At 40.4% G+C, this 25,028-nt stretch overlaps 1 protein-coding gene across 2 annotated transcripts in view; it reads left to right on the plus strand.

Moving 5' to 3' along the window:
* mybpc2a (myosin binding protein Ca) overlaps positions 1–25,028 on the plus strand; it is a 94,058-nt gene that overhangs the window by 27,762 nt on the left and 41,268 nt on the right. For both annotated transcript variants that reach the window (XM_079564374.1, XM_079564373.1), the window contains exons 9-14: positions 2,000–2,124; positions 9,202–9,307; positions 11,249–11,418; positions 15,988–16,153; positions 21,925–22,031; positions 22,118–22,147. In XM_079564374.1, coding sequence (XP_079420500.1) covers positions 2,000–2,124; positions 9,202–9,307; positions 11,249–11,418; positions 15,988–16,153; positions 21,925–22,031; positions 22,118–22,147 — 704 coding nt within the window. The remainder of the gene's footprint in view (positions 1–1,999; positions 2,125–9,201; positions 9,308–11,248; positions 11,419–15,987; positions 16,154–21,924; positions 22,032–22,117; positions 22,148–25,028) is intronic.

Genomic DNA, 25,028 nt, shown 5'->3' on the forward strand with positions numbered 1-25,028 from the left:
AGAAGGTTCTGTATATAATCTAATGGTAAAGCGGCCCATTTTGATCGGGGTCATTTTTGGTACTTTCTTTTTTCATTATGATTTAACTTTTACAACCAATGGCTTCACACAACCACTCGCCTATGTGAGTGAAAAAAACCTTTAGAAAAATACTCCAAAAAATTATGTAGATAGACATCTAACGGCCACTAAACATCATCTAATAATTTGTTTATTATGAAGAAATAAAAAGAATTTTATGCATGCCATGAAATGGACATTCTTATCTCGCCATCGTAGGCTTCATCATTCCAGACCATACGGTGAGAAAAAGCTCTATTTACAGGTCACATCGTACATGCCAGTTTAAATACTAGTTTTGTGCATTTGCTGCATAGACGCCCATAGGAATTAATGGAACAGCTTTTACAACGCCAATATGGGAGATACGTCATAAATACCCAAATTGCTGTCTTCATCAATACTTCCTTCCCCCTCGGCAAGGCCATGCCCCTTGTATGACGCATTGCCGTATGCATCAATAAGATAAGATAGATCAGATAAACTTTATTGTCCCACGAGTGGGAAATTTGTCTTTATGTAACCTGTCTTCAGTGTTGCCACAGATAACTTGAAAAAGTCATAAAATACTGATTACTCCTTTGAAAAGTAACTTAGTTACTTTACTGATTACTTAATTACTTAATCAACTAAGTTAGCTTGCATGTTACTTCATTAGTTACATTCAGCTTATACTGGAAGTGCATTTTAACAGTAGCATCAACAAAGCTGACACAGATTTCTCTCCCCAACCATCCATCCATCCATCCATCCATTTTCTTCCGCTTTATCCGGGGCCGGGTCGCGGGGGCAGCAGTCTTAGCAGAGATGCCCAGACTTCCCGATCCACGCACATCTTCTCCAGCTGTTCTGGGGGGACCCCGAGGCGACACCAGGCCAGCTCTGAGACATAGTCCCACCACCGTGTCCTGGGTCTTCCACGAGGCCTTGTCCCACTAGGACATGCCTGGAGCACCTCCTGCGGGAGGCGACCAGGAGGGATCCGGAACAGATGCCCGAGCCACCTCAGCTGGCTCCTTTCGACGTGAAGGAGCAGCGACTCTACTCCGAGCTCCTCTCGGGTAACTGAGCTCCTCACCGGATCTCGAAGGGTGCGCCCAGCCACCCTGCGAAGGAAACTCATTTCGGCCGCTTGTATTCGCGATCTCTCCCCAACCAACGTTTGTGTTTTTAGGCTGGTTTTTAGGCAGGTGCAAATTGTTGTTGTGTCCTTGGCCAGGACACTTGTATGAATGTAAAAAGTGTATCAGTGTGTGTTTTGGTGCATATTTAACATTACAATTCCACAAAGTACAAAACAAGTTGATGAAATGCAAAACGTTTTCCACTCCTGTCCCTGGTCGGGCCTCTCTACACCACATCAGGAATACATTTCAAAATCTTTCTAAAACTTACCTATATATTATGTCCCTGACTCAAGAAAGCTCATCTCAGGCCTCGGATCAAGCAAGGCTGTGTTGAAAAGAAAGAATATGAGCTTATAATGGGCTGAGCCTGAGGGCAACCCAAAGTAAAATGTAATAGTAAGAAAAGGAAACAAATATGACATCATCAGGGGTCTGAAACTTCACCTTTTTACTGTATCATTGGAACCCTCTTGGAAAATGACACACACATTGGATTTTTTGGGCAGCCAATGGATTGACTTTAACTGTAAGTAAATCCATTAATGGGTTTCCTCCTTCCTTTGCTGTTTCCCCAAACAAACAACGTGGTAGAAAAGCACCACGATCAGTCCTGACTCAAGATCTGGAGGTGGTTCGAAGGACAGTGCACTAGTTTCCCCGACGAGAGCTGGATGACGAATAGGTTAAATGGGAAAAGGACAAACAGTAATTTCTGCAAAGTACAGAATGAGTCAGATCAATAGCAGGTGGAATTTACACAAACGGGTCCAGAGCAGATTTCCACAAGGGCTGAACCGCGTGTGTTTTTGCAGGTACGTGTTGGAGAGTGTGGGGAATGTCCGCAGCCTGACCATAAACAAGTGCAGTCTGTCGGACGACGCGGTGTACGAGTGCGTGGTCGACGAGGAGAAGTGCTTCACCGAGCTGGTCGTCAACGGTACTGCCATAACACTCGCCCCCTTTAGTTAGTTATACCATGGTTAAAGCCAAATGAGTGTCAGTGAGTAAATACATTTCTAATTTGGCTACTTTTTTGTATACAATGGGTGGTATTTAGGAGTCTTAAGGTCAGGGTCATCTGCAGTTGTGGACTTTTATGCTTTAGTAACACATTTAAATTTGGTGTTTTTTCTGGTTTAGACATGGTTTATACTTAATATAGATATAGTTTAGATCCATTTTAGACAATTTGTAAATCCAGTTTTGTTCTGATTTCCTCTTGATCTTGGCCTGGTGGTACTTGGGTGGTTTAATAATTCATGAAGTTGAAAGGTGCAATTGAAAGGGACTAGACGGGATTTAAAATTGTTAAAATTATGTATTTTCTGCCTCTAAAAATTGGTGCATCCGGGTTAGCGGAGAAATATGCTAACGGCGCAGCAGTTACGCTAACCCCGGAAGTACCGACTTTAGTAAATAATACCTTTTTAGCAGTAGGTGCGGCATTTTTGGCTAATGAGTCTGAGAAATAAGTAGGTTCAGTAACTCTCCGTTGAGTTTCAGAAATATTGATGGTTGTTTTTAAGAGTTTTTTCTCGCATATTTGCCGGTTTGCCAGGACCCGGAAGCGGAATTCGTGACGTCACACTTAACTCATTGACTACCAGCCATTTTCAAATCAGAGAGCTCCCCACTGCCAGAGGTTTTCTTGCCAGAGGTTTCTCAGCTTTTTTTCTGACCAAAAAGCTGAGAAAACGAAAGAGCAATGCTGCCACCTAGTGACTCAATAAAAGAACTTGTAGCTCTTTTATTGAGTCACTAGGTGGCAGCATTAGGCAGCACAACTAAGATTTTAACACCAGACATGCTCAAGGCTTTGTTGCAGCTGTTCCCATTGAAAAACCTAATTGACGTCTATAGACGTCATTGGCAGTCAATGTTTGGATTTCAAATGACGTCTATAGATGTCATTGGTAGTCATTTATGGCAGTCAGTTATAAATGTTTTTATCTTCTTCATTACGCATTTTTTGGCTGGTGCGTCTTATACTCCGGAGCGATTTATAGTCCAGAAAATTAGTTGAGACCATTTTACCATTTTACGAGATGACCCGCTCAAACTCTTAGTTCAAAAGCCTTATCAAACATATATGTACACAATAGGGGGCAGCAGAGGGAACGGAAGGAGAGAGTTCGGCTTCTTGGTTGAAGAAACAGCCCTACAGTCAGTTGGACCTGGCATGTATCGGCACTCTTTCGCATTCTCCTTCCCAATGGCAGGACTGAAAACTCTGAGCTAAATTCCAATTATTTGCGAGCGCAGTGTCAGAGTCCCCCGTGTTTCGTCTAAAGCTCTCAGTTTTGTTTTGTTTTGCTGTTGTGTGACTGTCAGCTCCCGTCTCCTCTGTTCTCTCTCCCCTGGTTTCATCTCGTCGCCGCGCTGTCGTCTGCCGCTCACTCATTTTTAATCGTCGCTCAAACCCTCATGTAGCTGTCACTAATCTGCTGTGAGCTCTCTGTCACAACACAAAATAAGCTTAGTAGACATCTGCGCGGGAAACAATGGCGTCCTGTGTTGAACTTAGCACTGAATTATACCCGTTTATATACAATTGTTAAAATGTGAAATACCAAGTTTTCCAAAAGTATTTTAAAAGCTTGAATAATAACCTTTAAGGAGAGACTTAAACACATGTTTGGTTTGTAATAAAATAATATAATAATATGGCAAAGTAGGTACACTGCAGAAACAAATAAAACAATAAGTTGAACTTGAAGTAAGAATATTTTACCTTGATCTGCCAATGTAATACGACTTTAAGATACTGCTTATTGCATCTTATCTTGTAATAATAATTTCATTGGTAGATTTTATTTCAATTGACAAGTTAGTGTTACTCAAATTAAGGTAAAATATCCTTAATCAGATTGCGGTCATTAAGTAAATTTACTAGGGATGCACCGATACCACTTTTTCTAAAGCCGATACGAGTACTTTGATTTAAGTACTTGCTGATACTGAATACCAATACGAGTACAAGGCATATTGTACATGCAATATGGATATGCAGTATCTCTTTATACTTTTTATTTTCTTTCTTTATTTGATCAGGGACAATGCACAAACAACATTAGTCTAAGACAGAAGAGATGTCGTGTGCCAGGTTAGAGCAAAAATGCAAATTTCCACCCGCAGTCCCTGGACAGATTGATGCTATACTTACAAAAGTTCATTAAATATACACAGAATAATACATAGAAGCTCACATCATAAAAGCACTTTCAATATCTTTTTAGTCGCTGGGTTAGTTTTTCAGATGAATAAGCCCCTGGGCATTAAATGGCAAAAGAATCGCCAGAACTGTTAGCCGCGAGTTAGCAACATTAGCAACATTAGCATCATTAGCCTGTATGTTGTACACACTGCAGACTCCACACTGCAGCGCTAACAACATTTGGCTCTGGTTAAATCCAGCACAGACTCTGATTTAGGGAGTATCGTCTGTAATAAAGTCAGCTCTATGTGGAATATTGTATTTCCACTAAAGAATTCTCCAGTTTGTTGCTATTTTCTCAGCGGAGAGTTGCGCCCCGTTGGAGCGCCGGCCACACGTCAAGTGGTATCGGCTACTGGTATCGGGACCTGATTAATGGGTACGAGTATGAGTACAAGCATGTGGTATCAGCCCGATACCCGATACTGATATCGGTGCATCCCTAAAATTTACTGACTCTATTTAAATAGTTTTTAAGGATTTGTTCTTTACTTGGGTAGCATTTGTGTTGAGAATTTTCTCCTTTTATTCCACTGCATTTGAAAGATAAATATAATACTTTCTACTCCACAGCATTTCTACAAAAGCTCCAAAGTAAAGAATTTTGGCCATGCGTGTTTTGTTCTTTTAACCTCTTAACCTCCACCTTTCTCCAGTTTGGCTTTACCCAAATCTAAAAGCTTCATAAAAATGTGTCTAAATAGCCACATAAATGAGACAAAAATTAGATGAAAACCCAATGAGAAAGCGATGGAAAAAAATCAAAAAAAAAAGTGAAGACAACCCGAGGAAAAAGCTCAATTTACTGTTGATCAGTTTTGTAGGTCTTAGCTTTCAAATAAGGCGTCACACTGGCCTATAGGCTGCAATCTTATGGACTTGGTTAAAGCTGAACTGGAGAAAATGAGCTCGATTAAGGTGGGGGTAGAGATAGAGTGTGTTTTCACTCTATGGACACAGTAGGTGGCGCTGTGCAGAATGTCAAACGCCACAGACGATGTTTTCGAAGCTGTAAAGTTAAAACACTTATTTAATTTTTGTACTTTCTATGCTAAATACTAGATTATTTTCTACAGCAAATACTTCAGTACTTTCACATAAGTAATACTTCAGAACCTGGGATGTTAATGCTTTGCGGCGCTAACCACTTCTCCGCCCTGACCTAAGTTACCCTCAATCACGGCGAGACATTTTTAAAAGATAAGGATGACAAAAAAAGGAAATGCGCACGTCCAATTTTACGCAGAGAAGCCATGCGTTTCACCAAAGACATTGAGCTCGTCTCTGTCTCGCTGTTGTGACACTCTGCCTCCCCCTTCGCCGAGAAACTGTTCGATACACTGTGTAAAAAAAATACTACACTGGTTTGAATGTTAGCCTTACTTTGAGAAGCTTTGATGTGAAGAGGTTGTTGAAGAAGTTTTGTTTTTGTTGTGATGATTTATTAATAAGGTTCATTTTTTATTCGCAGATTTGTTGAGTTTAGTATTTAGTTCTACACAATATATACTTTATCTCCCTTCCCTTGATGTAGCTGGCCAAAAAAACTAAACAAGAAAATCTATTAACAAACTACTCTGCCTGACCAAAATAAAAGTCCTGGATGTGACTGTTCTGATCTGGGGTGGGTGAGACATCATTTTCACAGATTTTTCACAGACCAAAGTCCAGATCTGAACCCCATTGAGAATCTTTGGGATGTGCCGGAGAAGGCCTTGTGCAGTGGTCACACTCTCCCATCATCAATACAAGATCTTGGTGGCAAATTATTGCAACACTGGGTCTTTTGCACATGGCAGAAGCTTATTGAAACAATTCTACAGTGAATGTGTGCAATAATCAAAGCTAAAGACTGTGACAAGGGGGCGTGGCCTAGTCGAGGGGGAAGAAAACCTTTCATGGGAATCACAATTTTCCACTATTTGTAGTCGTTTTCTGTCAGCATATAAACATATTCATGGCACACAAATAAAATCAAGCCAAAATCTGGTCTATATGGATATTTTTTTCACAGCAAATTGTTCAGCAGAGGCAACATCATTGGTAGGTAACGTTAGCATATGTAGCATGAAGCTAACGTTAGCTTCCTGGTTAGCATTGTCCGTTTGTTTAAGCATTTTAGAACTACTTTGTTCCCCTCCATGTCTCTATATCTTTGTTTAGTAAAATATATATTTATAATTAATAATAATAATAATGCATTGGTTTTATGTAGTGCTTTTTCTAGACACTCAAAGACGCTTCACATTGCACTATTCATACTATATACTTGGTGGTGGTAAGCTACTATTGTAGCCACAGCTGCCCTGGGCTAGACTGACGGAAAGGAGGCAGCCAGTCTGCGCCATCGGCTCCGACCACCACTAACCACTCACTCGCTGATAATAATTCAGCAATTTGTTAAAGTAATGGTGGAGAAATGGGAGAAAGTTTAGTTTTTTTTGTTACTCTTTGTTTCCCCCTGTGGCTTCTTTGAACATGTGCGATTCTGTATCTATGCTGTACCTAGTAATTGTTGCGCAGTGTGGCTTTAAACCAACATATCCGTGTAAAAAAACAAAGAACTTTACCATTCAAGTCAGTTGAACTCGTAGTATTCCATTTTTGCAGTGCATGTAAGTCCGGCGGCGTCCGCAGGGAGTAGACTCTGACTATGACAAATAACCTAAGTCCATTGGAGCGTCAGACCCTCAGACAGAGGGCTACACTGTGTGACTGTGGGACTCCAGAGAACTCACCACCTTCGACTGCACCGACACTCTGCTATAGGTCAGGACAGGCAAGAGAAATAGTGAGGTGCAGGTAGAATGAACTGCAGAAACCCAGTCCAGTCAACAATATTTGAAAACCTCTGCTACAATGGAAGATAGGATCACTGAGCGGAGATACAAACTTAAAAACAGAAACATATTTACAGCTGTAGCCCTCTTAAAGGGATATTTCAGGATTTTTGACATAAGGTCTAATTTCCTAGTTATCCAGAGTGTTGTTGATTTCTGGAGATTTTTTTATTTTTATTCATGCAGTCCTTATATTTGAAGAGTTTCGTGGTGCTAGGCTAGTGCATGTCTATGGTAACTAGTAGCCTGCATTAAAAACAGTCTGACCCAAGCACAGTGCACCTGAGGCAAATCACTTACAACACCAGACTACCCATATAAATGTCTGTGTCGACTGAATAATTGTTTTAATATAACCATTTTGCATTTAAAAGAACTTATATTCGAGCAGCATCAGCTTCCTGGTTGTAGCTACACAGCGGCGGAGTGATCTGCTCGGTTACCGGATCTACAGTAGTTTGTTTACCTGCGGCCGCATTACTACACTTAGAATTCACAAAGGAGCTTTCTACAAATCAGATATGACAACGTTTGGAGGGCGACCCCATGATTTTGAAGAGGTTTTTAATGTAGGCTACTAGTTACCATAGACATGCACTAGCCTAGCACTAGCCTAGTATCACTAAACTCTTCAACTGCATGAATAAAGAAAAAAAATATACCTCCAGAAATCAACAACACTCTGGATAACTCGGAAATGAGGCCCTATGTCAAAAAAACCTGAAATATCACTTTAACCCTCGCCTTAACCAAGTGCATTTTCTTCAGTTTAGCTATACCCAAATCTAAAAGGTTACAGCCTATAGGTTAGTGTAACGACTCATTTGAAAGCTAAGACCTACAAACTGATCTCAACAGATCTTTTTCCTCGTGTTGTTGCTGAGTTGTCGTCACATTTTTGACATTTCTTACTGTTCCTTTTTCGTCACATTTTCCTCACTTCTCTGTTTCTCTTTTGTTGCTTTTCTGTTGCATTTTCATCGCTTTTCTGTCACTGTTTTGTTGCTCTTTTGGGGAGTTTTTTTTAACACATTTTTCTTTCACTTTTTCGTCACATTTTTGTCACTCTTTTGTTGCATTTTATCCTTGTTTTCATTGCATTTTTGTTGCCGTTTTTAGATTTGGGTAAAGCCAAACTGGAGAAAATGTGCTCGATTCAGGTGGGGGTGAAGAGATTTAATCCACAATAAAGGATAGACAATGGTTCTCTCTAAAATAGGGTTCGGGAAAATTCATTGTTACCATGGAGATCCGCCAGGTTTGTGGGTGACAAACATTTTCCATAGACATTAGCTATAAACAGTATAAAAAGTATTTTACCAGTATTTTGCAGTATTTTACCTTTTAAAATCTCCATTGGTTAATTACTGTTGTAAATCCCAAGGTGCTTGCTATAGATGACGCATCATCAATTTTTCACTCATTTTACACGTTTTCTGCTGGACTATATGCATATTATCTATTACTAAGGAAAGCCGAGTCAAAATCAGGTCCTTGCGAATGTGTAGTCTCATTCCTTTATCATTAAATTAAGTAGATTGTCCAGTAGAAGTGAAAAACCGGTGCTCAAAGCTAGCATATAGCTTAGCATATAGCTGTTAGCATTATGGTTAGCATTCTCTAGTTATTTATGTGTTTATGGGCTGTTGAACCACTTATCTCCTCTCCCCTTCGCTGTATATTTTATTTGGTAGAAAATACATACATAATTCAGCATTTATTCAGTAGTGGTGGAGTTGTAGGTGAAAGAGTAGTTATTTTTCCTCTTTGTTTTCCACCTTGAATGTGGCAATTTGTGGGTGTTCCCAAATATGCTGTCTTCTTATATTTAATCTTCCATGTACAACCAGACTTCGATTAAGATCAAATCAGGACTAAAAAGAACTGATCACGACAATAAAAAAATAAAATAGTTCAGTATAAATTACAGTACGTGTAAATGTTTGTTGTTTGTCCACAGAGCCCCCGGTGACCATCACGAAGCTGCTGGACGATGTGCACACTGTGGTCGGGGAGAAGGTGGAGTTCGAGGTGGAGGTGTCTGAGGAGGGAGCCACCGTCCAGTGGTCAGTGTCTTTTAAGCGGCAAACAGTCTGTGCAGGATTTCGCGGGCATATTTTGTGAATGTTGCGGTGGTAAAATGCCTGATTTCGCGGGCCATTTTTCCAAAAGTTGCGAAAAAAAGTTGTGGTGTTTTTTCTGCTTTAAACAATATATTTGTACATAAAAATCAAACTGTTTTTGCATTTTACATCCGTTTTAACCAAAGAGACTCTGGGGAATGAGAACAGACTAAAATATCTGTTTAAATAGTTGAATAATCTAAAAAATTAAAAAAAAGAGATACAGATGCACCATGTGTCATCTCCTCCGCTCAGCTACAGAAAGTGGGCGGAGCTAACAGGCACTGGAGCAGTGCCTGTTAGCGCCACACAAATCTGATAAGATAGAGCCATGAATAAGAATTCGAGGACCAGAACTGACCAAAGGACGAATGTCGACATTGAGCTTTGGCTCCGGTTCAACAGAACTGTGACTCCAAAAGCTCACGCAGTAAAAGCACCAGACACTCACACACACGCTACTGGATCACGAGGGAAAGAAGCGTCTAAACGTACACGCAGCGTTTATCCGTCATATAAAGCCTATATCGCCAAATAAAGATCCAGTAGTAGAGAAAAGCAGCTTGGACAGAGCGCGGTAGGAGATCCATGGTAAGATCACACAGCGGCTCAGGCTGTAAAGGCCCAGGCGAGTGAGAGGAGGCGGAGCAGAGGCGAAAGTCCTTCAGTCTGAGGCGCTGGGCATATATGTGAAAACATAACAAGTAAAATATATTTAAATGATCAGAAATTCACTTTATTGCGCATAAGCTGCGGAGATAAGGAAAAGTTGTAAAGGAAATTGCGTATTATTGGAATAGTTGGGGGAAAGTTGCATCTCTGCACTGATTTCGCGGAGTTTGCTTGATGTTGCGTTAATAGTTGCGATCACAACATCGGGGCAAAGATACAGATACCGACTGTGTTTAGACCTTAAAACCGGGATAATCCATTTATTTTCTTATTGTCGTATCTCTAATTTGCATAAAAAAACTGTAATCAGCCAAATATGAAGGAAACCTGTTTTAAACTTTTTCACTTTTTTTTCCCGTTAATTCCACTTTTATTTTCCTCACACTCTTTACAAAAGAAATCCCTAGTCACAGAAAGCGCTTAGAAATGTGGAAATGCGTTAACATTAAAGTGGGCGGGGCTGAATGAGGTGAATTTGGAGAAGACTATGGTCAATCGATATCGTTTTTTCTAAGGCCGATGCCGATATGCACCACTGATATTTTTGGGCACTTTTTCCAAATGCCTTGTCTATAATACGGTGTATGATGCTTCCAAACTGTAAAATGTGTCAGTGTTGAACTGTGACAGCAGGGGGCGCTTTATTAGGGGTCTGGGGCTGATTTATTCATGTTTAGTAGGTACTTCAGTTTTGTTTGAAAGACAAAGATCAGCAGATTCTAAAACAAAAAGGGCTCTTTTCAGTGTAATAAAACAAAGTCTCTATCACTTTTAGTTCCGAAGATATTGCCATTTTATCGGAATAGGATCGGCCGATTTTGTAAAATACTCAAATATCGGCCCGATATATGACATGTGGGCACGCTTGAGGTTTTGTAAGAGCTGGAAAAGAGTTGAGGCAGCAGTCGCAGCTTGAAAATGTGAGGAAATTAATTGTGCTGCTTCTGCTGCTTCTATTTTCTCACCCGCTTAATTGAGGGTCCACGTGCGGTGAAGTCCATTGATTTGTCACACTTTGGAACGATGCAGCCTCTTCAAAATGGCTCAGGGGCAGAATCGTAAAAAAAAATGGAAGAAACAATTTGAGCACTATCAGTAACGCCGCATAATGACATCTCAATTAATAGATGGGCATGAATACCTTCTTAACTCGCTGTGAAATAAATCCAAGAGGCACATATTTACCGCCTAATCGATTTTGTGCATTGTCAGGATGAAGGACGGAGAGGAGCTGAACAGAGAAACGGCTGGGTCTAAATACAGGTTTAAGAAAGACGGAAAGAGGCACATTCTGATCATCAACGAAGCCACGAAGGAGGACATCGGGATGTACTACGCCAAGACCACCGGAGGGGAGTCCAAGGCCGAGCTGGAGGTGGAAGGTGATTCAGAAATGTTCTGCTTTCAGATAAACCCTTTTTGAACTTCTGAAAGGAACAGGCCACCGGTTTTACATACTGAGATATGTTCTTTCCTGAGCTTAGACGAGTTGATGCACAACTGTCTGGTCTTTTTGCGTGCGCTCAGTCATGCAAAAAGAACAAAGATGGTGGTCGTGAAGTCGTAGGCGTGTCGTGAAGTGACATCACCTAACTCGACACCACAAAGCAATGCACGCTCCACGACATAACCGCTGTGGACAAGAGGTTTATGCTCAAAATGTCCCCTCAAACAATGAGGCTGGAGACTGTGATCCTTAAGATTAGGCATTAGAAATCAAAGTATTTTAAGATTAGGGCCAAGGACAGGTTAAAGCTTGCATAATCAGTACCAGAAATCGGTCTAGCAACATCACTTCACGACACGCCTCTGTCTTGCAGGCTGCAGACAGATACTACTCGATTTTGTATTTTATTATTCGTCCGTGAGAGTAAATCAATCAATCAATCAATCAAACTTCATTTTTAAAGTGCTTTACATACCGAAAGGTATCACAAAGTGCTTTACAGATTACAACATTTCAAACAATACGCCTCGCACAACCTCCGCTGGCAGACGCTGACAGAAAAGGTGAAGCAAGAGAGGGATATTGTACATCCAATTACACAATGGAATTTTTTTTTTTTTCACTGAAACTTGGCTGTAAATACTGTTTAAGTGGTGCTAGCCCGCAGTTAGCCTGTTAGCTTCTTCTTCATGATTCTATTAGTGTGTATTGGGGCCTCCGACCCGTAGGCAGCAAAGTTGCAATTGTGGTTTTCTGGTCAGAGACACCGGGGGAGATGAATGACCCTCCAATCATCCCATTAACATTTGTATTACCCCCAGGGGACTACAGAAAGGATTTATTAAGGTAAACAAGTTACTTAGTACTGCTTTAAATGTGAAACTAATATGATATAACAAATAAAGGCTATACATATCTCACTTTGCATGTAATGAGTTTATATCATAAATTAGTTTCACAGTTTAAGTTGAATAACAGAAATAAATGCACTTTTTAACGATATTCTAATTTTCCGAGTTTCTGCTTTATTGGTCAGACTGTGATGGCCAATCTTCACTCAGTCTAAATCTCTCAACATCTGGTCCTTGCACATGTTTTTTTTTTTTCAATTAGCTCCTCAACACATTTCCACTCGTTCCGCTGTTGACGCTTTCAGTTTGTGACAGGCGTAAAATGGCAATCAATTAGTCATTACTCGCGTCGTCATTAATATCCCTCCACTCCCCTCCCGTACCGCCTTTTCAGTCATGGTAATTTCACGTCGCGCCGCCCAGCTCGCCGCTTTGGGGTGTTAGCCACGTGTAACCGCGGCGACGAGACGCCTGGACCGAGCGTGGTGCAATTACTGTACGACAAGTTCACAGAAACCCGTTTAGCATAATGCGCCGAAATGGGCCGAGCTGCGCAAATCTGATGCAACATGACACGGATACGCTTTGGGTTGTTTTCCCGCTATCTGCAAATTGATCTAGTAGAAATGAGTACAAATTAATTCAGCTAAAATAATCATGTTTTTACAGCAAAATAATACAACTTAATGAGAAGGAAAAGTGACACAATCCAGATGTTATGTTGCATTTAAGAAAAATCGACTTTTACACATCCTCCAATGGTCCTGGGTTCATGGCCTTCTGTGCATGTTTTGGATTGATCAAGAAAAGCGTAGCCCCTGCAGGAAACCCCTCCAGACATGAGGAGAACATGGGCAAGGCAAGGCTATTCATATTGCTATGCACATTTCAAGAGACAACTCAATGTGCCCCGCAGCAACACCAAAACACACATTTAACATGCACATTTTAAAGTTAGCATTTAAAACACTAAAAAATAGATGCAATTGTTAGAGCAATGATATTAACACATTGAGGCCGCGCTGTTTTGGGGATTAAAGGGACTATAAGGAGTTTAAAAATTTTAAAATTATGTATTTTCCTCCCCCTACATGTTCCAGCCATGTCCTAATGTGTAGAATGAGCCCAGACCTGCCTCTAAAATCCTGCACTGTCACTCAAAAGTGTGTCACTTCGGCCCGAATTGCCGTCATGCACGAACTTGATTTAGAAGGTGCAGTTACACATATGGCCTGAGGTGGCAGTAGTGAGTATAAAATGGCAAACTTGCATCTCGCCCCTTTAAGCTATAGAGTGCCAACAATCCAGACCAGTTTTCATGATATTTGTAGCACCACAGCGTATTCTATGTTAGCCATGGACACATGCTATGGCTCGTTTGAAAGGTGAAAACAGTTTAATTCTACGAGCCTCGGTTCCTGAGAAATATAAGCTAAACAGAGGTTAATTTGGATCAAAAACACAGATTTTTTTAGATAATGCGTCTTTTATGAAACACTCTCCTTTCTGATTAACTCCTCTCGCCTCCGCTCTCCTCTCCAGGCACTAACGTTATGGGAAGAGGAACATTCCTAAATGTCTTAGTTCCAACAACAACATTGTTGAGTCGTTTTGAAACACCGCAGATCGGTCGTTTTTTGATCGCGTGTGCATTTAAACATCCTGGTTCTCAGATGTTTCTCAGTCGTCCTTGGACCGATTTTAACCATTTAAAAACTCAGAGAAATGTTGAAATCTCAAATGTTTCACTCTTTCCATGGGAAGCCGCTCTGCTTTGTTAAACGTGCTCCAGAGAGCGAGAGAGAAGTGTTGGCTCTATAGCTTCGCTACGCAACACCACGCCCCCTCGGACTAAATAAAGAAAAGAAAAGAAACGCAAAAATACATATGAAATGTCCAGATATGACTTTTCAAAAGTTTTTGACCGTCATCTATTTCAGTTCTGTTCATCACAGAGCTACCAAAAGCACACATAAGGTGTATTAGAGAGTCTAGTTTCGTAATTTAAAAAAAACAGCAAAAACAAAACGTTTTTTGGCACTCATTGTGTTAACACTTGTTTAAATACTATCGTTACCATATACAGTACACAACCAATAAATCGTTCTGAGCCTGGTCCTAGACAGTGCGACATTATACTCGGCACCTGTCTCATGTTTTCTGTCTCAATGCAGGCTCATCATGTTTAGCCCTGACTCTGGGAACCACCAGGAGACCTCTCCCTGTGGATATCAGAGCCCGGGATGGTTCATATGGCTCTAGCACAGGGTTGTCCAAACTTTTTTCATCGAGGGCCACATATCGAAGTGTATATGGCGTGGAGGGCCAAAGAATGTTGGTCAGTACAGTGAAACATAGGTATAAGGGGTGTAAACCGTTATTTAGGCTTGGAACCACAATGCCAGCTCTGCCACAACAAAATGTTAGTTTTTGAGGTTTTAATCATGTGAAATTAGGAAACTTGGAGTAAAAAGTACTTTCTGATTTGGACTGTCTAAAAAGAAGACTACCGCGCATATTTTTCTTGCCTTTGACTTGTTTTTGGTCTTATTCCAAGTGTGACAGTTCAGACCTGCTCAAAATCAGCATGAATTATCATAATTCTTTTCCCTTCTATTGTTCTGGCTACGTTCTCCAGAGAGTAAACCAGATTATATTCGTCTGCTGAAGATCTTCCATGAAGATGGTGAAAGACTGTTGTGTTTTTATTTTCACTGAGTCGTGGCTCAACTGTAAGGTGGAGTTTCACAGGTGACTCTCAGGTGAAGAATGGCGTCAGAGTCAGGGGAGAAGGAGGAGAAAGATGAAGATGAGAAGGAGCGGAGGGAGCTGCGCAGGAGGAAGGGGGAAGGGGGAGGAGCTGACCAGTGAGGGACACCACGCTCTGAAACAGGGACAAACCCAGAAGGCAGAAGGCTTCTTCTTCTTCTTCTTCTTCTTCTTCTTCTTCTTCTTCTTCTTCTTCTTCTTCTTCTTCTTCTTCTTCTTCTTCTTCTTCTTCTTCTTCTTCTTCTTCTTCTTCTTCTTCTTCTTCTTCTTCTTCTTCTTCTTCTTCTTCTTCTTCTTCTTCTTCTTCTTCTTCGAGACGGTCAGTTTTTGAGTTGTAGCAGCACCATCTCTCCATAAAATCCAAATGCACTGTTTTTTATTTTTTTTATTTATCAATTCTTAAGCATCAATTTTAAGAAGTTTACTTTCCTTTCTGTCCTTTAGCAATCTTATTTTTTTTATTTTTTGTGAAGGGTTTTTGGCCCTTAAAGGGACTATACGGAGTTTAAAAATGTTACGTATTTCCCCCCCTACATGTTTCAACAATGTCCTAATGTGTAGAATGAGCCCAGGCCTGTTCACCACAACTGCCTCTAAAATCCTGCACACTCAGAAAGGTGTTAATTCGGGTCCGAAGTGCCGTCATGCAGGAGCTTAATATTGAAGCTGCAGTTACACCTATGACCTGAGGTGGCAGTAGTGAGTATAAAATGGCTAACTTGCAGCCCCTTTAAGCTTTATTGGACAGGACAGGGTGAAAGGTGCATGAACAAGGGAGAAAGACAATCTTAGACCATCTTATTCTTAGTCCAAACCTCCTTCTTCTTTTACTCATTTACCTCTCAATGCACTTTTTCCTGACGTGCGGGTTCATCCCCCTGCAGACGCGGAGCTGCAGGTCCTCCAGAGCATCGCCGACCTCACCGTGAAGTCCGCGGAGCAGGCCGTGTTCAAGTGCGAAGTGTCAGACGAGAAAGTTACCGGCAAGTGGTTCAAGGACGGAGTGGAGGTCACGGCCAGCGACCGCATCAAGATCTCACACATCGGCAGGTACTTGGTTATTTCACATTCGATTAGCACACTTTTGTTGAGAGCCCGTTGTATGATGTTGAAGTGGAGAGCAGCAAATGTATTGATTTTCTTTGAAGATATTTAAACCTGTGTATATCTGTGTAACTCTTGGGCCTATCAGCAGTTAAACATCTTCTGTGTCATAATTATTAGCAAGAGATGTTTTGTTCAGAGCCCTGAAAGAGTCAGTGAAAGTGTAAGGACTTTCAAAAGGGAGACAAACTGAAGGAGACTCTGGGGGACCTGTCCTTTCAGTCTGTTGCTCCCAGACTGTGAAATGCCCTGCCCTTGACCCTCTGTGTGCCCGTCTCTGTGGACTCTTTCTGAAAACAACTGAACTGTGATAGCTTTGGTGGGGCTTTTGGTCAATGGTTTCCACTTCTGTCTTTTATTGCAAGAAATTATGGTTTTCTGTCAGCAATGTTTTTGAACATTTGTGATTTTTATCTGAAAGCATTTTATGAATAACCAGTTGTTGAAAGCGTTTCTTGAGTAAATGAACAGATACTGGTCAAATATTACTCCATTAAAAAGGTGTTCTGTCAAATTTTACTTAAATGAAAGTACTGAAGTATTTGCTTTAGAAAATACATACAATAAAAATCTGTTAATATAAGCTGTATGAATAATATAACTTAGCCATTCAACCACATTCATGGTAATGGTCCCATGTTGTGTATGACATTATCATTATTTTTAATTGCGAAGTGGGCGGACCGACTACAAGCCTCCACAGTGTCAATCAAAAACTTAGGCTTGACATTTTTTTATTCTGCTGCTGCAAAAAAAGCATCTTTAGTAATATGATGCCCAGCCCAGCGTTGTCACATGGGTCATAACATTAAAGGGGCTATATCATGCTATTTTAGCCATTCCAAAGTTAAGTATAGGCATTTATATGATATATTGTACCTCTACCATTATGGAGCACTCATTTTTGTGATAAATATAAGTGTTTTCTGGAGGTATTTTTCAAACCCGGAAGACACAACGCTTCGATTCAGTTAACTCCGCCCCCTCTCTTCGCACATACTTTACCGTAACATAAATAAACAGCAATAAGTGAAGTTACTTCACGATGCAGTTATATGGAGTTTACATCTGCAACACAGCTTCATAAATGGCTAACACACATGCTAATATGCTAACACACAAGCTAACCCGCGTTTGGACTGACTCACCGCTCTGGTCCATCGCTGTTTACATTATGGGACTCGCGTTGGTTATAAAAGTTAATCCACTTTGATTCTGGCGAAGGTTCACCAAACATCCATCAGAGACAGTCACAGAAAAACAATATTTTGGCTGATAGTCGCTGAATCCCGGAGAAAAAAACAGCTGAGTGTGGCCTCTTCCTGAAAAGGGTTGAATATAAACTCCTCGTCCTCGTAGCCAAACGCGCTTCTTTTTCTCCGTCCGTGACATTATCGTTAGTTAAGAATAAAAAACAGGTGTCCAGAGTAGGTAACGAGCTCCATCTTCACAGCTGCAGCGCAAACATGACTGATCTGTTCAGACGCTCAGGGGATGTGTTTGTTTTGGCCACAGCTGACCTGGAAGCACTTCGGGCACTTTTTTGTTTTTGTTTTTTTTTTTCTATTTTTTACTCTTTGTTTCTCTCTTACGACAGAAATAATGAAAAAGCTGTTTTACAAATTAAAATCAGGCCGTAAGCATAGAATTAAGACATTACATTACAGACGTCGAGCACTTCCGTTCCGTTGTTACGACACAACTGAACACTCAGCCGTTCACCAGGAGAGGGAGGAGCAGCTGCTCAGAGAGCAGGATTCAGGAGGAGCTGCGTGAATGAAGCCGCAAACCACTCTGGGGGTGTTTTTGATAAGGAAATAGCATAACAACATGGCTAAAAGCTCCAAAAAGTCAATTTTGCATGATATAGGACCTTTAAAAAAAAGGAAATCTTAAGAGCCAGGCTTTTAAGCAGTGCTATGGAGGTGTGAAGTCTTCATTAGAATCCTGTTTTACAAAGTGTCTTTTGGGGTCGTCTCTGGCCACCAGGACATTAAAGCAATGTCAGCTTCCCGCCTTGAGGACCAAAGAGAAGCGCTTTTCTCGGCCATTGGTATTTAGCACAGTGGCACCGAGAGTAGAGCAGGTCGTTTTGTGACCAGATGGTCGGCTGTTCGACTCCCGCAGGTGTACACTGCCACTGTGTCCTTGGGCAAGACTTTTCACCTGCCTTGCCTCCAGTGTCTGCGCTTTGAGTGCCTAAAGCAGGTAGAATGGCGCTTTATGAATGTGACCATTTACCATGTATTTACCCTCCGCAACGCGATGGGGAGAAACCTTTCATCAAATTCTCTTTATTTATCCGTTAGGAACTTCATTTGCAGAAGAAGTGCCAGTACAGCCCCGATAAAAACAATCAACAATACAGTGGGCCTGTGATAGACCATGGTCCACACAGTCATTTATTCATTCAGCAGGAGGATGGAGGAAAGTGGAGATCGCCTTCTTTGTCCCCAGAGGGAGGGACCTGAAGCAGAGTGTGTGAGGAGTCTGTGGAGATCTGTTCCTTTCCTCAGATCTCTGGAGTCATAGATGCTCCTGAGTGAGTCCTGCTCCTGATCGAGACTACATTGACAGTAGATCTGCACAGCGCCCCCTGCTGGTACAGAGTGTACATGTTAAAGGGATTTTTCAGGATTTTTGACATAGGGCCTCATTTCCTAGTTATCCAGAGTGCTGTTGATTTCTGGAGATATTTTTTTTGTAATTCATGCAGTTCTTATATTTGAAAAGTTAGGTGGCGGTAGGCTATGGTATCAGCCAGCCTGCATTAAAAACAGTCTGACCCGCTCCACAGTGCACCTGAGGCAAATCACTTATAACGCCAGACTAACCATATAAATGTCTGTGTCGATAATTTTTGGAATATAGTTGACCTTGCATCACATGAATGATCGCATTTTGAGGGACTATTTTCTAGCAGATCACTCCGCCGCTGTGTAGCTTATACAACCACGAAGCTGATGCTGCTCAAATATAACTTCTTTTAAATGCAAAATGGTCAAAATGATTCTATCGACACAGACATTTATATGGTTAGTCTGGCGTTCTAAGTGATTTGCCTCAGGTGCACTGTGGAGCGGGTCAGACTGTGTTTAATGCAGGCTAGCTGATAACGTAGAAATGCACTAGCCTAGCGCCACTTAACTCTTCAAATATGAACTATAAGAATAAGAACTGCATGAATTGCCAAAAAAAAAAAACACTCTGGATAACTAGGAATTGAGGCCCTATGTCAAAAATTCTGAAATATCCCTTTAAGACTTTTCAGATGAACTAAACACATGGCCAAATTAACTTTTTTACATTCATAGAAAAGTATTATATTTATGTTTCAAATGTGGTAGAGTTGAAGTAATAAGTTCTCAACCAAAAACGTTTTTAGGAAAAGTACAGATCCTCAAATATTCAAATTTAGTACAATACTTCAGTGCTTTGTTGCTAACCACCCCTGTAAATAACATCTCAAACTAAAGCTTATTGGATAAATACACCGACTTGATCCTGCCACATTTCTGCTCCCACTCTTAGACTAAATGAAGGCGTGAAATAGATTATTTAACCTTTAATTTCTTTTGATGCATATATTCATTAATATATGCATTTTAAGACCTTCAAAGCCAGTATTTAAGCCGCTCTTGGTGTTTACAGTAACATTAGCCACACACAGTAAACAATAGCGGGCACTTTCTCAGAAAAATAAAGCCGATATCAATACCTGGAAAGAAAAGGGAGAAAACACAGCTCTAGGAATGTTTTTGATGAAAGAACAACAGTGCGTTTTCGTAATCATTTACTGACATTGACTTGGAATGGATCACTGTTCGACTCTGACCGCTGAAATACTCTTTGACCGATGCTAAAGTGTGTGTGTGTTCCCTGTGGCTCCCCCTCCATTATCGCCAGAGGGTTTTTCTCAGCATTTCGACCCAGTTTAGGGACAGGCTTCAGCCCCATTTACCGTCCCCTGGAGGCAGCCGTTTCGCACTAATCCCTCCGTTGCTCGCAGCCAGCACCGGCAAAAGCAGCAGAGGTTATACCAGGCAAACAGCATTTCGCATTTCTCTCCCTCGGCTACGCCACCTCACTGCTGGCCCGGGACAAGCTTATATTCTGCATTTTTCACCATTCCATCGTTCTCTTTCACCGAATAACCCCGCTGAACCTCCAAACAGGAAACATGGGCAATTTCATGGCTGTGTGGATGAGCGATATAGACAACAGGTCACTATTTTGTCCTGGATGATAAAGGAAGGTTTGAAGGAAAGGAAGGATTGTGGGGCTAGTCTGGTCTCCTGTCGATTCCCTATTTTAATTATCTTCTCAATCTTTTGATGAAAATGTAATTTAGGTTTGGTCAAGATTTAGTCAACAAGCACTTCATGTACATTTAATCAAGAACTTTCCATTTACATTATTGACATGTTGAATCATATTTCAATGAGCTTCTTCCGCATGAACCTCAAACAGGACATGGGATTTGGGACTCTAATACCAGGGCAATACCATCAATGAATCTACCGATTATCTGTGTGAAAATTCAATTTAAATGTTTTTGGAGGCATTTTGTGCTATTTCTGCTTTCTGATTGGATGAAACACAGGCAGGTATTTATGACATTTTCAAAGTACAAAACCCTGTATACCCTCGCTTTAAAAACAAAGTAGGTTTCCACCAAGAATAAAAAAAAGTTCATATTCTTTTTGCTCTATTTGAGTCGAAAACGATTGATCGATTACTAAAGTAGTTGTGAACTGTTTCAAGATTCGATTAGTTGTCGATTTATCGATTAGTTGTCGATTAATCGATGAGTTGTTTCATCTAATGCCCCTTTTTCCAATAGCAATTCCTACCCAGAGTATCAGGCAGGTCATACCAGGTTTAATATTTAGCCAATGATAGCATTTAGCCGCTGTTAGCACAACTTTAACTGGTGTTCGCACAACATTAGCTGGTGTTAGCACAACTTTAGCTCGTGTTCGCACAACATTAGCTGGTGTTAGCACAACATTAGCTGGTGTTAGCACAACTTTAGCTGGTGTTAGCACAACATTAGCACCTATTACCTTCATAGTCTGTATTTCGTTGAATAATTCCATAAACTCCACCGAAAAGGCAGCATTTGTCTACAGTGTTTTTATCGCGGCTCAGATCAGCGTTCTGTAGTTCCTTCAGTTATGTGTATTCCAGTGTTTGCATCTGTGGGAGCACCACTTTGGCCAAACAGTGCTGGTTTGAAGCTTATACGTGGAAATGAAGCATAACTATGATTATTTTTATACTCGTTTGTTTTCTCCTATAGGGTGAACATAGTTTTGTCCTGGTTTAGACATGGCTTCGTCTGGGTTTTTGTCTGCAGTGACCAATATCGATTGAATCAAAAGTGGTTCAAGGATAAGTGCATTTCCTAGTATTGTTGGAACTCAGCCAAGACTAAATCTGGATTAAACAAATAACCTGCAACTAACATGAGTGTAGTCAGGTCTAAACCGAGGAAAAGCCCTCATAGTATGTAGGATGAAGCGTATAAAATTGCACAGTATACACAGGGGTGGTAAATCATTTCAATAAAGTGTTAACCACAACCGCTTGAATGCCACTACTGCGTTTATCAGTACATTAAAATTCATTTCCCTCTCACTCGCTGTTGCCCTGGGAAACCCGTCTTTTGCATAATTAGTCATTTTCTACAGTAACATTTGTGAATATTTCCTCAGGACGCACAAACTGACCATCGATGACGTAAAACAAGCAGACGCTGGTGATTATACCTTTGTTCCAGATGGACATGCAATCTCGCTGTCGGCGAAGCTCAACTTCTTGGGTGAGAAGCAGTAGTTCTTAAACGCATCGCATTTTAAAGCTAATCCAATGACTGTGATTATTTATATGTCGTTTTGCTCCTGCCAGAAATCAAGATTGAGTACAAGCCCAGACAAGGTAAGAGTTTATACAGTTAACCCCTTAACTCCCATCTGAACGGATCCCATTTTCTCCAGTTTGGCGTTACCCTAATCAAAAAGCTTCTTGGGAAAAAGCTCCAAAACAGCCACAAAAAATGAGAAGAAAACAAGGATGTAAACGCAACAAAAAAATGACAAAAAACTGAACAAATATTTGACAAAAACTCAACCAAAATGTGACAAAAACTCAACAAAAATGTGACAAAAATTTGAAAAAAATGGGACAAAAAGTCAACCAACAAGTGACCAAAAATGTATAATATATGTGAGAAAAACTCAACCAAAAATGTGACAAAAAAGGTGACACAACACAGCAACAACACGAGGAAAAATATACATTTTGTTGGTCTTAGCTTTCAAATGAGGTGTTACACAGACCTATAGCCAAAGAGGGCAGCATGCATTCGGTTTAGGCGTGTGGTAAGAGGTTAAACATTTTCCTCCACCAAATAAACAAACACACGGGAATGGAACAAGTGGGAAGTTCCATTGGCGGTAATAGAACCAAATCTAAAGCTCTAGATTTAATCTCCTAATTTAAGTAAATTTATGTCATTACTTCCTCAAGATTTTTCCAGTGCATGTTCAGCAGATTTTCCCACCTTTTTGAAGGAAATTAGCATTTGCCATGTTGTAGCCAAGGCTAATTTACAACACCAGTCCCTACAAGGGCTTTTAACGGTTCAAAATATGATAACATACACTGAAAACACCAGTTCACTCACTCAGTCTTTCCCTCAGTCACACACTGTTATTTCCACATGGCTAGGTTTGCTGGTCAAAAGTTTGGGGTCACTTAAATTGTCCATATTGTTGAAAGAAAAGCACTGCATTGAATTAATCTGAAATCCATTGTGTCTGCTTGTGTTACTTGCAAGTTATGATACAGTCAAGATATTATCAATGAGTTAATTGTAGACTATTCTCAATGGAAACTTATTGAAATACTTTCATAGGTTTACAGAGGTGCATAAAGGTTCACTGATGATGAAAAACCCATAGAAATAAAAAGGAGAAGCGGCGTTCCATCATAACCTCTGTGGACAGCTAGCAAGTCGGCTAGTCCGGGAGACTCTTCAGTGTCCGTTAGCCTGCCCAATGTATTTTCCCTATAGCCTTTAGCATTAGCCATTATCATCGCATGTTAGGAACGATCCAGATGTTTTCAGCTGTTGTTAGAAATCATTACTGAATGTACAGACCTTTTGAGATTTTACTAAAATTAAATCTCACTTTCTCACCTACTTTAATTAATTAGCGTCTAAAAGTGCCTCTGAGCTAAATGCTAATGCAAACTCAAATTCAGTCAAGTTTCTGCTTTCTTCCCAAATAAAATGCAGCACCAAATCGAGTTGGACTTTGATGTAAAAGATCTGCAGTTGTGTCGGAAAAGGAAACGTTTTTCGTGGCATTTTCAGTGTATATTTTGCCAAAAGCAACTCAGAAGTAGCTCAAAGTAGTGTAACTCAGCAGCATTTTTGAAACAGTAATACAAACATACTGCATTTTTAAAACTGTAACAACTAATACAGAATAAGTTAGAATTCTAAAGCAACTTGGGCCTGTTTTGCCTATTCATGGGGATAGAATGCTCCAATTTGAACAGGTCCAGGATTCTACTTAATGTGCACATTTGTAGGAACAGGCTCAGATAGTTTAAGGCATTTCTGTGATTTCTAAAAGAATTATGCGAGCTCAGCTGAAAACTGTTGTGCTGATCAGAGAAGCTTTCAAATTGTTCTTCCTTTAAGCCAGTTCAGGATCTGGAGCATCAGCATTTGTGAGTTTGAAAAAGGGAAATTTCTCTGTTTGAGATTTCATGGAAAACATAAAATGGTCTGGGTGACGCCAAACTTTTGAACGGTGTAAAGCTAGAGGTGATCATTTCAAACTGGTCTTAAAGGGACTATACTGAGTTTAAACTTGTTAAAATTAAATATTTTCCTCCCCCTACATGTTCCAATAATGTTCTAATGTGTAGAATGAGCTCAGACCTGTTCACCACAACTGCCTCTAAAATCCTGCATTGTCACTCAAAAAGTTGTTAATTCGGGTCTGAAGTGCCGTCATCTACGAGCTAAATATAGAAGCTGCAGTTACACGTATGACCTGAGGTGGCAGTAGTGAGTATAAAATGGCTAACTTGCATCTAGCCCCTTTAACCTCTTAACTCCCACCTGAACGGATTCCATTTTCTCCTACCCTAATCAAAAAGCTTCTTGGGGAAAAAGCACCAAAACAGCCACAAAAAATGAGAAGAAAACAAGGATGTAAACGCAATAAAAATGTGACAAAAATTCCACAAAGATGTGACAAAAATGTGACAAAAACTCAACCAAAAAGTGACAAAAATTCAACAAAAATGTGACAAAAATTCCACCAAAAAATGACAAAAACTCAACCAAAAAGTGACAAAAATTCAACCAACAAGTGACAAAAACTCAACAAAAAAGAGACAAAAATAAAAAAAAGTGACAAAAACTCAACAAAAATGTGACAAAAACTCAACAAAAAAGTGACAAAAAATCAACAAAAATGTGACAAAAACTCAACAAAAAAGTGACAAAAACTCAACCAAAAAGTGACAAAAACTGAACCAACAAGTGACAAAAACTCACAAAACAAAAAGGTGACACAGCACAGCAACAACGCAAGGAAAAAAGATCAGTTTTGTGGGTCTTAGCTTTCAAATGAGGTGTTACACAGGCCTATAGCGAAAGAGGACTGCATGCATTCGGTTTAGGCGGGTGGTAAGAGGTTAAGGGAAGTTCGTAACGGATTCACAGTTTTGCACTTTTGTAAGAAAATGCAGATTGACCAAAAAAAGACCTAGTTACACAGCCTGTAAAATTCCCACA

This window comes from Gobius niger (genome assembly GCF_951799975.1).
Source record: "Gobius niger genome assembly, chromosome: 10".
Taxonomy (NCBI): domain Eukaryota; kingdom Metazoa; phylum Chordata; class Actinopteri; order Gobiiformes; family Gobiidae; genus Gobius; species Gobius niger.